General features: G+C 45.6%; 1 protein-coding gene across 1 annotated transcript in view; it reads left to right on the top strand.

Annotated features, from left to right (window-relative positions):
* Positions 1-12659, top strand: part of LOC119966162 (histone deacetylase 9-like) — a 1160486-nt gene that overhangs the window by 254655 nt on the left and 893172 nt on the right. The window contains exon 3 of the mRNA XM_038797463.1: positions 559-702. Within this exon, the coding sequence (XP_038653391.1) occupies positions 559-702 (144 nt within the window). The remainder of the gene's footprint in view (positions 1-558; positions 703-12659) is intronic.

Here is a 12659-nt window from a genome sequence, read left to right as displayed (position 1 = left end):
GTTCTCTTATTTAGGGGGTTTCTGGGAGGAGGGGGTTGCTTTACTTAGGGAGTCTCTGGAGAGTCGTCCTAGTTAGGGGATGTCTGTGGGGGTTCCTTGATTTTGGGGGTCTTTTGGGGTATCCCAATTGAAGGGATTTCTGGGGGTCCCTGTTTTCAAGGGGTCTCTATGGGTTCTTTTGTTTAAGGTGTCTCTGGAAGGGGTCTCCCTATCTGGGAGGTCTCTGAGGGGTTCCCTTTATTTTGGAAACTCTGGGGGTCTCCTATTTAGTAGATCTGGGGGGAGGTGGCGAGGTGATCTGGTGGGGGTGGGGTGGGCAGGTCTTGGGTTGTGCAATGGAGTGTGGCCCTTGGATGGATTTTGAGGGCAGCTCCCTCAAGGAATTAACCCCTTGGCCCAACGTGAGCTTTCTTCATATTCAATTAAGAAGCTGGTGGGTGAAGAACACTTTTGCCTATATTTAGTTGTAGATTTGCAAGTAGAGAAGTGCAACTGTTGAAGTAGTGTGTAGAACCTTCCTGCTCTCATGTTCAGTGGTTTTCTAATTTTGCATTAAAGTTATTCTCGAGAGAAAAAGAACCGACTACAATGCAGAAGTACCTGTCGAAAAGCAGTTTGCAAATGCAACAAGATTCACCAGTCTAAGCAGAAGTTTTGATCCATTTGCAAGGATACTACCTTGGCACCAACGCCAGGGGCATGGTAAGTGCATATTTAATACTGATGAAGAACAGTGAAATCATTGGGAGTTAGATTATGTTTGTGACATTTTACACAGATGGCTTATTATTCCTGAGCATGAGCCATACATAAATGGAAGAGCACAAGTTTAAAGCATGCCGATTCATAAAATTTATTTTATTAATCAATCAGTGGATATGGGCTTTGCTGGCAAAGCCAGCATTTATTGTCAAGTGTTAATGGTCCTTTGAGAAGTTGGTGATGAACAATCTTCTTAAACTGCTGTAATCCATTTAATAAAGCTACTTCCACAGTGCACTTAAAGAGGGAGTTCCAGAATTTTGACCTTGTGATGACGAAGGAACAACTTCAATGACAGATGGTGTTTGACTTGGAAGGGAACCTGGCGTTCCTTTGGCCAGCTGCCTTTTGTGCTTCTTGATATTAGAGGTTGCAGGCTTGAGAAGAGGTCTTAAAGAAGCTTTGATAAGCTGCTGTAGTGAATTTCATAGATGGCGCACACTTGAGCCACGTTTCATTGCTGGGGGAGGGAGTGAATGTGTAAGGTGGTGGTTGGGCTGCCAACTAATTGGGTTGCTTTTTCCTGGATGGTGTGAATCTCGTTGAGTACTGTTGGGGAGACACTCATTCAGGTAAGTACGGAATATTTCACCACACTCCTGAAATGTGCTTTATTGATGATGGGCAGGCTTTCCGGAATATTTTCTTTGTTTATTGCTCTTAGCTTGAAGGGTCAGTGCATTGTGGAATAGCTCCTGTTCATACATGATAAAAACTTTAGGGAGCACATACTAGATGTATTTCATTACATTACCTGTCATATTGTAAAGGTAAATAAGATAAATAAGTCAAATTTTATTTTATTTTAGATAAGTAAGTAAAATTTAGTTTTCTGGGTTAATGTGATTTAACCAGGCTCGTCTGAACTTTTAGCTTGTTGGCCATATTTGCATATCTTTCTCAGTCTGATGAACACAGTTTGGAAAGATAAGGGGTGGGATTTTCCCTGTTGGGGACGAAGATGGAAAACGGGCGAGAATCACTCCGGACTTTTTCCTTGAAAGTCCGGGGTGATTCTCCATTTTCCAAGGGGCTAGCAGGGCCCCGGCGTGCGTCCCGCAGCTCTGGCTGCCGGTGGGGCCCTGCTGTCCAGACCGCACGGCCGCGCATGCGCATGACGGCCACAAGCAGGTCCGCGCATGCACCCGGCGGTCCACTTCGCGTGGGCGCTGCCGACATGGCAGACACACACAGCGGGCCGCGCGGAATAAGGTAGGTCCCCTCCTGATCAGGATGGCCCGCCGATCAGTGGTCCCCGATCGCTGGCCTGGCCCCCGCTGAGGCCCGCCCCCCGGAGTCAGATTCCCCCCACCCCAACACCAAGACCGCCACTGCAGCCGCGGATTCAAGCTCCCGCTGGGTGGTACCAGATGTAAACCACGACGGCGGGCATTTGGCCGGTCGACCACTGAGAATCGCCACGTGGGCCTCTTTCAGCGGCCCCCGGCTGACGCTGCTTTTCTCCGCATGCGTGACACTGGCGGGTCCGCGGAGAATCGCGAAAGCGCTGTCGCGCCGGATTTCCGGCGTGAAAGACTATTCTCCGCCCCCGTGCCGGGTGCAATTCCGGCGCGGAGGGTCGCGATTCACTGTTACCCAACGCCGATTTTGTAATCGGCGATCATGCGGAGAATTCCCTTTGACCCCGAAATTGGGGACTGCGCCTGTTTGATGCAGGTTTTGTATGCTCCGCCCCCTCCAAAATGGCATCATTGCATCGCGCGGTGCACGCCGTTGGGACGGCCTTAGCACATCACCCGACGCACCGCCCCCGATGGGCCAAGTTCCCGACCGGGCGGTTGATGTGTGGTCTCACTGGTTGGGAACCCAGACTGGCGACTGCGGTTGTGTCTGGCGCGGCCACAGTCAGGCAGGAGCCGTGCTGCTGGCAGGGGGGGCTTCCACGAGTGCTGGGGGGGACTTGTGGGGGGTGGCCAGGGGGTGGCCAAGGGGACACTATCTGATAGGTTGGGTCCGTGCACGGCCGGCGGCATATTTAACGGCGCGACCACTGCATGTTGCCACTGTGCGCACAAGCGGCCACGGATCCGGCCATTCTCCAGACGATTTTATTGTGGGAGCTGGGAGTTTTACTCGGGGTGGCACCAATTCTTTAGGCGTAAAGCGCCCACTGATCCTCCGCATTTAGCCTCAAAAACGGTGAATCCAGCCCAAGGTTTGGCACAAAAACAAACCAAATTTCAAAAAAACGTTGAGATTTTAAGGAAAATAGCACTTGCTAAACAAATGTAAAGCAATGTTAAAGCAATAAATTATTGAACTAAAAAAGAGTAAGCAATAAGAATTAGCAGAATGTTGGAGTTTCAGTGTATATGGGTGGGACTGTGTGGGTCCGTGTGTTTGTATGTGTGTTGGTGTGTTGGTGTGTGGTGATGAGAGTGAGAGAGAAAACTGAGACTGAACATAAGGCAGGATCACATCCCCACAACCCACTCACCTCATCATTCAGTCAGTCGGGGCAGCACGGTGGTGCAGTGGTAAGCACTGCTGCCTCACGGCGCCAAGGTCCCAGGTTCGATCCCGGCTCTGGGTCACTGTCCGCGTGGAGTTTGCACATTCTCCCCATGTTTGCATGGGTTTCGCCCCCACAACCCAGGGATGTGCACGGTAGGTGGATTGGCCACGCTAAATTGCCCCTTAATTGGAAAAAAATGAATTGGGTACTCTAAATTTAAAAAAGAAAATCATTCAGTCACTCACTCCCACCCACTGAGACACTCACCCCCACCCACTCAGTCATTCAGCCCACCCACTCAATCACTGCTTCCAACTCAGTCTCTCACCCCACCCATTCAGTAACTCCCTCACATCCACTCAGTCATTCACTCCCACAGCCCTTCCCACTCAGTTCCTCACCCTCACCCACTGGCTGTAAAGTGCTTTCGAATGAAATTATGCAAGGCACTGGATCAATTTGAGTATTTTCTGCCCTTTTTTTTCATCTGCTTGTCCTCCCCACCCACTGTGCTAGTTTTCATACTCCTTTACTCTATCATATAATCATAGAATTTACAGTGCAGATTCGGGCCATCGAGTCTGCACCGGCCCTTGGAAAGAGCACCCTACTTAAGCCCATATCTCCACCCTATCCCTTTAACACCACTTAATCTTTTTGGACACTAAGGGCAATTTAGCATGGCCAATCCACTGAACCTGCACATTTTTGGACTGTGGGAGGAAACCGGAGCACCCGGAGGAAACCCATGCAGACACGGGGGGAATGTACAGACTCCGCACTGACAGTGACCCAGCGGGGAATTGAACCTGGGACCCTGGAGCTGTGAAGCAACTGTGCTAACCACAGTGCTATCATGGGTGTTGTTGGCAAGGTCAGTATTTATTGCCCTTCCCTAATTCTAATTGTCCTTGAATTGAGTGGCTTGCTCAGCCATTTCAGTTAAGAGTCAACCATATTGCGGTTGGTCTGGAATCACATATAGGCCAGACCAGGTAAGGATGGCAGATTTCCTTCCCTGTAGCACCTTGTGAACAAAATGTTTTTTTACAATAATCGTTACAATGATCACCATCACTGATGATGAACTTTATATTCCAGATTTATTCATTGAATTCAAATTCCATCAGCTTCTGTGGCAGGATTTGAATACATGTCTGCAGATTATTACCCTGATCCTCTTGATTAATAGTCCAGCACTGTCTGTGCTGAAGAGGAAGGAGAGTATACACCAATAACAACCTGAGAATAGATCTGGAAGTGAAAAGAGATTTGGGCTGATAAAATGAAAGATAGATTATTCCTTTAGTCTGGTACATAAGCAGACCATCGGGTCTACCTAAAGCATTTCTATGGAAAAGGTTCCTGTGAAAGAGGTGCCGCATCAGGACATTTCAGTGATGTCAAGGAGTCTCAGAAACAGGTTCTTTCCCCCACCATCCCAACCAAGGTCGCATTAATTCCGCATCCTATTAGGGGCAGCAATTTCTACCCCTTCACCTTCCTTCCAGTATTCGTCCACGCTTTCCATTCTCTATTGTTCTCTCTGTGCTGAATTTTACTGCGGGCCTTTGGACTCCAACATCAGGGCGACAACTGCTGATTGGCCGATTTTACCACAGGCAGCCTCTTAATTGGGCGAGCCTACCATCAGTTTAAGAAAGGTGTGATGCTGACCCAATCAAAGGATAGACAAGAGACCTGCAAATCCCTCAAAATGGAGGTATCCTCCAGAATAAGTACAAATTTAAATTCTGAATAGGTTCAGCTATTTCAAAGGAGGGATTAGCTTTGATTGTTTGAATAGCTATTCGCAGTTCATTAACGCTGAAGCGTTTCCTCTTTTGAGCAGGCATTATTTCTCATCACAGTTTTTGTTTTAAATAAAGAGCCAGCTTCTTTGTTCTGAAGTGTTTCCGAGAAAGACTGGGCGTTGTTTCTAACCACAGTTTTTCCTGCTTGGTTTTCTTCTGTTCTTAAGTGCTTCCTAGGAAGGCCAGGTGGACTGTCTGAGTGTTGCCCCCTGACGTTCCAAGTGCCAATGTGGCATTGCCCCCTGGCACTCTTGCAGTGCTAACCTGTTAGTGAGTTGAGGCCCCGCCTTCAATGCCAGCGCTAAACTCACCCCTCTGCAAAAATGTTTCAAGGTGCCTTTTAATTGCACCTCAAAAGCGCGGCCAGCACCAACGGGAAACACACCCTTTTCCCATTGCCAGCAGCACTTAGATTATATTTGGGAGAATCATGGTCCCATCTTTAGAGCATGGAACCTCTGGTAATATTCTGTCCTCTGTCATTACATCCAGGTTTTTTGCTTCTGTTCTCATGTGCTCCCTCTGTGGGTGTCCCATACATTTCTCTTTGTGATGACTATTCCCCTGTGTTGATTTCTTCTATATTGTTTCCTTTTCACTTCCATTGTAACTTTCTCTTCCCACTGTTTCTTTTCTCTTTTGTCTGGGCGGGATTCTCTGGTCTCATCCGTGGTACAACTCATTCTGTAGCATAAATGTAGCATTCAGGCCAAAACTCCATTAACATTCAGCATCACTGGAAAATCACAGCCACTAACAGTGATTGAAGATTTCGACCAATGCCTCCAACGCTTTTATGCAGTTGTTTTTTTTAGTGATACTGGGGCAATCCAATGTCATCCTGACTAGTTCATTCGAAGGTGACTTTTGTTTTCGCTGAGATAATCAGTATCAATGTGCTGTCTCTTTTGAACCCAAAGGTGTAGCTATTTTTCAGAATTACAAGTTTCTGCTCCCCACTTATTGTTTCCCAGATCCAATTCCTAGCAGGAGGCACTTTTGCTTTGGTTGATATTGTTTACAGCCCACTCCTTTACTAAGTGAACATTTTTTTGTCTGATCTTGTGTTTATAATTTTTTGGGTGTTCATCTAGTGGGGAAAAAGCTTGCCTCAGCGTACAGACAGACAGATAGAACATAGAACAGTACAGCACAGAACAGGCCCTTCAGCCCTCAATGTTGTGCCGAGCCATGATCACCCCACTTAAACCCACGTAACCCCGTAACCCCGTAACCCAACAATCCCCCCATTAACCTTACACTACGGGCAATTTAGCATGGCCAATCCACCTAACCCGCACATCTTTGGACTGTGGGAGGAAACCGGAGCACCCGGAGGAAACCCACGCACACACGGGGAGGACGTGCAGACTCCACACAGACAGTGACCCAGCCGGGAATCGAACCTGGGACCCTGGAGCTGTGAAGCATTGATGCTAACCACCATGCTACCGTGAGGCCCCTAAATTGATTTAATTGAATTTTTAGAAAGTGTGAAGTAACCCATTTGAGAAAACCAGCTGCCAGTCTGACCTTCCCAGTGGGACCCCTGCCACAAAGAGGAAGACTGCCATTTTCAGGTAGTAGGATTTAGCAATGTTGCATTGAGACACCAGCCAGGAGGAGGATGGGCCGCCCTAAATGTGCAAAGATGCCAAGAGTTTATTAACCACTTTTGTACAAGGTTCTGAGTAAGTCTACATCTATTTTATTTACAGTGGTACAAAACAACTTCACAGCATCTTTGGAGTGATTTGACTGATTGGTCACTGCTGCATTTCTTGTCGGTTCAGGATTGGTGACATTTTTAAGGAATTAGACCAATCTGTTGCTTCGTTGCTTTCTTATTACAGCGACCTGGGGCCTGGATCGAACCCGGGCCCTCGGCCCCGTGAAGAAGCAGTGCTAACCACTGCACTTATTGATGTAATAAGTGTTAATTTTTTAGAAGCTCACTGAAAAGTAAAGATTCTGTTCAGTGTTCGAACTTGAGAGGAACAGATAGCCATGATCAGTTGGCAATATGTTTTGCATATTTCTTCCAGATGCTTTTCTATCATTATTGCTCCCGCACAGTCTTGTTCAAATACAGGGAATGGAAGAATAAAGGCTATCATCAGATTATAGATCATTAATTTTCCCATAACATGTTACTTTTCCATAACAATAGTTCAGTGTTTTAGAGGTGTGAAACTGTTGATCATGAGGAATTGCTGAGATATTTGCAATTTAGCATCTGGTGCCGCTCAATGGATCTTGTCATTTCCTCCTTTCACCACGACCAACCTCCCACAAAAACATTCCATATGCTCCGTTGCCCATCCCTAGTTCCCCAATATAACCGTTTTTATGGTTTCACTCATGATATGATTCCAGTATGCTCTCTCTTTTTATCCTTTAAAAATCCTCATGGCCTGATTCTCCAACCTCTTCTCACAGGAAGTCTCAACTCTCCTTTCTACCCATATCCTACCTATGCCTAGCTCCCAATACCACTCTTCTCCATGACTAATTATGCTTTTCATCATAAAATCATACTACCCACACTCAGGTTTTATTTGTCAGCCTTGAGGAGAATGGTATGATGATTAAACATTGCAGCAAAAAACGTGTTCTATTTTCTTCACTGGGACTCCAAATGCCAGAATAATCCCATCCATCATTGTGCTAGAGCATGGCCTGCCAGTGGGTACGAAAGGCAAAGTAAGACTAGCAATTGAGGTCACAGAAGAACTTTGGCTTTCAAACTGTTCCTAAGGTTTCACCTAATCTCTTACTTTGACTTCTGATTATATATGTGGTCCAAAACATTCTGACCTTCTCAGTCTGCTTACATTGCTGCTGGTTGTCAGTAACTTCCATTTAAAAAATATTATTCTCATGAACTCAGCATTGTTGGCATCTTCTGAGTTGGTGCTTTTACATCCCATTCAGCTAGATTGTCTGAATTGGGTGAATGAACACCACCTTCAAAGTTGTTTGCATCACACCCAGTTGTAAATATCCCCATGGAGATATTGCACCACATGATAGAGTTCCAATCAGTTTTGTGCTATCATTGCTAATGGAGAGTTTGAGACTGACTGTAGTCTTCACCTCCTTTGGGTGGCATTCATTATTGCTGATATTAACCCCAATTTGTTTTGATCCAAATGAAAAGAATGAGCAATTTTCATTTATTATTTTAGACCACTAAAGATTGGCAAGAGCTGCATTTGCTTCTTAACTGTATGTAATGCTGGACAACACGGTTGCACTGTGGCTAGCACTGCTGCCTCACGGCGCCGAGGACCCGGATTCAATCCAGGCCCCAGATCACTGTCCATGTGGAGTTTGCACATTCTCCCCGTGTCTATGTGGCTCCCACCCCCACAACCCAAAGATGTGCAAGATAGGTGAATTGGCCTCATTGAATTGTGTCTTAATTGGAAAAAATAAAACATTGTAGGTAATGCCATATTTTATTTAGTACATTGGAAAGAACAAGGACTGGCATCAAGAATTACTCCAATAGGGACTTTACTATATTTTTCTAAAACATTTTCCACTTTAATTGTGCTTCAGTTAGTATAATTAATGCATAGTTCAATAGAATGTACGGTGCAGCTGACCACAGTAAATAAAATACTGTAGCCAAGATGTCAGTATGGTCTAAAGCTAATTATAGTTAAAGATTGCAAAAATTGTTAATATCGTTTCTGAGTTAATAATGAATGAATGTTTAGTGAACCAGAACTGCTGTCACTTTGCTTAGAAAGTTCATGCAATTTATTACAGCTGTTCATATCCTGTTAATTATATTGAGATGGAACACATCTTATTCTATTTGGTGAAAACAATTCTGCTGCAGTTCTGCATTTAATGTAAAATGAGGGCGATAACTTTGAAAAAAAATGTGAATCAATGCAGACATTTATTTTGGAACGGTGCAATGTTTAAATACTGAACTGCATATGCAATACCTATTCCTTGAATTGTTTCAGTGTCTTTTGATGAATACATAGCTAAAGATTGCTTACTAAAGCTCAGAAAGGAGCTTTGTTGCAAAGAAAGTTAATGAAAAAAGGTTCCCTGGTAACAGCTGCCAAGGAAGGTGCCCATGAAGTATTCCGCGAAGTGCAGTTGATTCTAAATGACATGCGTACATAAATCACATGGCCTCATCCCCCAACTTTACCCCTCCAGAACATAAAGGCATTCTATTCCATGAGTGTACAATGGCATGCAGACATCAATACAAATTATGACATCAATGTCCATTATTTTAATGGATTTAGTTAGTCCACGGCAATCAATGATCGCACCATTTTTTCAAGGGTTAAGAAAACTGGATAGGTGGGTGTTGGGGAACAAGGCTAATCACAAGAACACTCAACTCCTTGATACAGCTACAGAATAAGCCTGATGAATGATACAGGGTTATCAGGGTCTTGTTGAACCAAGACCATCTATCTGGATATCAAAGCATATAGTTGGAGGGTCATAGCAGTACAGTTGAGCCAAGAAATTCAGGATCACTATAGACTGTTCAACACAACCCTGCAAAGAAACATTAGTATGGAGCAGGGAAAAGAGAACCAGCCAATCAGTAACCGGAGGAGGAATCCAACCAGCAGCCAGGTGGAAGACCCATGGAACAAAACACTAACGCTATGTATATATCATGTGTTACCAAGAAGCCCTACTGTTCAATCTACAAGCCTTTCAACCTTTCCTGAGACCTACTGAACAAATTCTTACAACATTTCAGGAATTTTGTTGCTGTTTGAAGAAGCAAACATTATCCTGGACTTCAATAATATCAGTATAGAGGGCAATGGCAAGGAGGTTATGTTGACCTTGTCGAGGGCACTAATTTAACCTCAGCTGGAGTATTGCATCCAGTTCTATGTGCCACACATTCGGAAAGATGTGATGGCATTTCCACTTTCATAATGCTGGTTAATTTAATGAAAACTTATCTTTTTTAAAAAATATTTTAATTCTCCTTTTTCACATTTGCTCCCAAATTTACACACACCAACAATAAACAATAATCAGTTACAAATATGTCAATCCCCATATCAATAACAACAATCCCATTCTCCCACCAAACCCCAAAAATTAGCCCGCATGTTCACATAAACAAATGACAAAAAAGAATCAGGAGTCACCCATAGTCACCATTAACACAGTCCCCCTCCCCCCAACCCTTCCAACCAGAATGAAGAACGCCCATGAATTGTAGAACCCCTCCATCCTTCCCCTCAGTTCAAACTTAATCTTCTCAAGAGTCAAGAATTCCAACAAGTCCCCCCCCGCTATGCCAGGGAATAGTGTGGAGAGGTTGCTGTCCAACCCATCAGGTTCCGCCTGCGGGCGATCAACGTTCGTTTCAAACCCTGGCTGGTCCGACACCCTGAATATTGCCTCCCGAGGGCCCGGGTCCAGCTTCACGTGCACCACTTTAGAGATTACCCTAAAAACCCCCTTCCAGTAATCCTCCAGTTTTGGACAGGACCAAAACATATGAACGTGATTAGCGGGGGCCTCCCCGCAATGTTCACACACATCTTCTACTCCTTCAAATAATCGGCTCAACCTCGTCCACATGAGGTGTGCTCTGTATACTATCTTCAGCTGTATCAGCCCCAACCTCGCGCACGAGGTGGAGGCGTTCATTCTCCAGAGCATCTCACACCAGAACCCCTCCTCCATATCCTCTCCCAACTCTTCCTCCCACTTTTCTTTGGTCCCTTCCAGTGGTGCCTTCTCCTCTTCTAAAATAGCTCCGTAAAGCGTCCCCTCCTTCAGCAATGTGGAGGCCAGCTCCACCAGGAATCTCTGTATCTCCTTTCTGGCAAAATCTCAAACCTGCATGTATCTAAACATTTCCCCCTGCTCCAGCCCATACTTCGCTTCCAGCTCCTTCAATCCTGCAAACCGACCCCAAAGAAACAAATCTTTCAGTGTTTTAATCCCCTTCTCCTCCCATTTCCCAAAACTTCCATCCCACCCCCCGGCTCAAATCTATGGTTCCCCCGAACGGCATTTCCCTTGACCCTACCCCCAACCTGAAGTGTTGGCGAAACTGCCTCCACATTCTCAATGAGGCTATTGTTACTGGACTCCCTGAGTATTTCCCCGGGGCCATCGGGAGCAGCGCTGTTGTTGGTGCTTTCAATCCCAACCCCCTGCACAAACCCTCCTCCATTCTGACCCACTGGGAATCACCCCTCTGACCCAGCTCCGCATCTTAATGAAAACTTATCTAATCTAAACAAACTTTAATGAGCAATCAATGTATTAAAAACTTCCTTAGCAGGGCAGCATGGTAGCACTGTGGGTATAGCGCTGTTGCTTCACAGCTCCAGGGTCCCAGGTACGATTCCCAGCTTGGCCACTGTCTGTGTGGGGTCTACACGTTCTCCCCGTGTCTGCATTGGTTTCCTCCTGGTGCTCCGGTTTCCTCCCGCAATTCCTAAAAGACATGCTGCCAGGTAATTTGGACATTCTGAATTCTCCCTCAGTGTACCCGAACAGACGCCGGAATGTGGCGACTAGGGGCTTTTCATAGTAACTTCATTGCAGCGTTAATGTAAGCCTACTTGTGACATGAATAAAGATTATTATTATTATTATTATTAGAACATTACATTATGACCTGTGACATTGGCAACACCTTTAAAACTTACCTGCCAATCATTTCCTGACTACAGGCTTGCCAATGTTCATAACCTTTGGCCTGACTCATGTTTTCAGAGGTCTTCAGTTGCTGGCCCATCTGCATGCAAATTCACCAGCATGAAGGTGCTAGTGTCGGATTGGGGCTTGCAACCATTTGTCCTGTGCCCTTAAAAATACCACACAACGAGAATGGGGGCGGGACTCTCAAAGTCCCACGTTCCTCTTTCTCGCCCTGCCTGACTTGGGTTTCTATGGTGATATAGTGGGCCTAGTTTTGAGCCCGAACAAATTAGAAATCCTAAATTAAAGAATTGGGCACTTTAAATTATACTACAGTCTGCTCCAGCAAATGGCTTGCTGGGAATTCAGACATGGCCAAAGTCAAATATACAGAGCTCAGGCAGGTTGCGTGTGTGTCGCGACCTGCCCAGTCATTTGCCCATGAAGAGGTCATCGCACCCTATTGATATGCATCGGTCTATTGTCCACAGCTAAACCAGACTCTTGGGCATCCCAAGTTTCCACCATTACCTTATTTGGCAAAGGGTACATGCAGTCTGCACCATCAAAAATGGACACATGGGGCAGGCCCAGGGATCGTATCAATGGGCCATTGGGTGCTCAGACGCCCTCCCGTGGCCTCACCGGGAGTAGGCCAAGGGAAGTGGCAAAAGGGCACGAAGGAAAAGAGGGATAAGAATAGATGCTTGGGGCATATCAAGAGTGAAGACTTAACATAGGACGTGACCTTGACCATCCGAAGATTGACAAGACAAGGAAGGAAGGAAGAAGCTGCCAGTGAGACCACCTTTGTGAGAACAGACCAGAGGGACTCAGGAATCGAACCTACTTTTCAACCAGACCATCTCTGTGGGTAGTCTCACCGAATCTTGGATGTTTCCTGTATATGTATATTTGGGTTAATTTACGGGTTAACTTTA

This window comes from Scyliorhinus canicula, chromosome 5 (assembly GCF_902713615.1).
Source record: "Scyliorhinus canicula chromosome 5, sScyCan1.1, whole genome shotgun sequence".
NCBI lineage: Eukaryota > Metazoa > Chordata > Chondrichthyes > Carcharhiniformes > Scyliorhinidae > Scyliorhinus > Scyliorhinus canicula.
The sequence above is the reverse complement of the archived record's forward strand: the minus strand, read 5'-3'. Positions and strand labels throughout refer to the sequence as shown.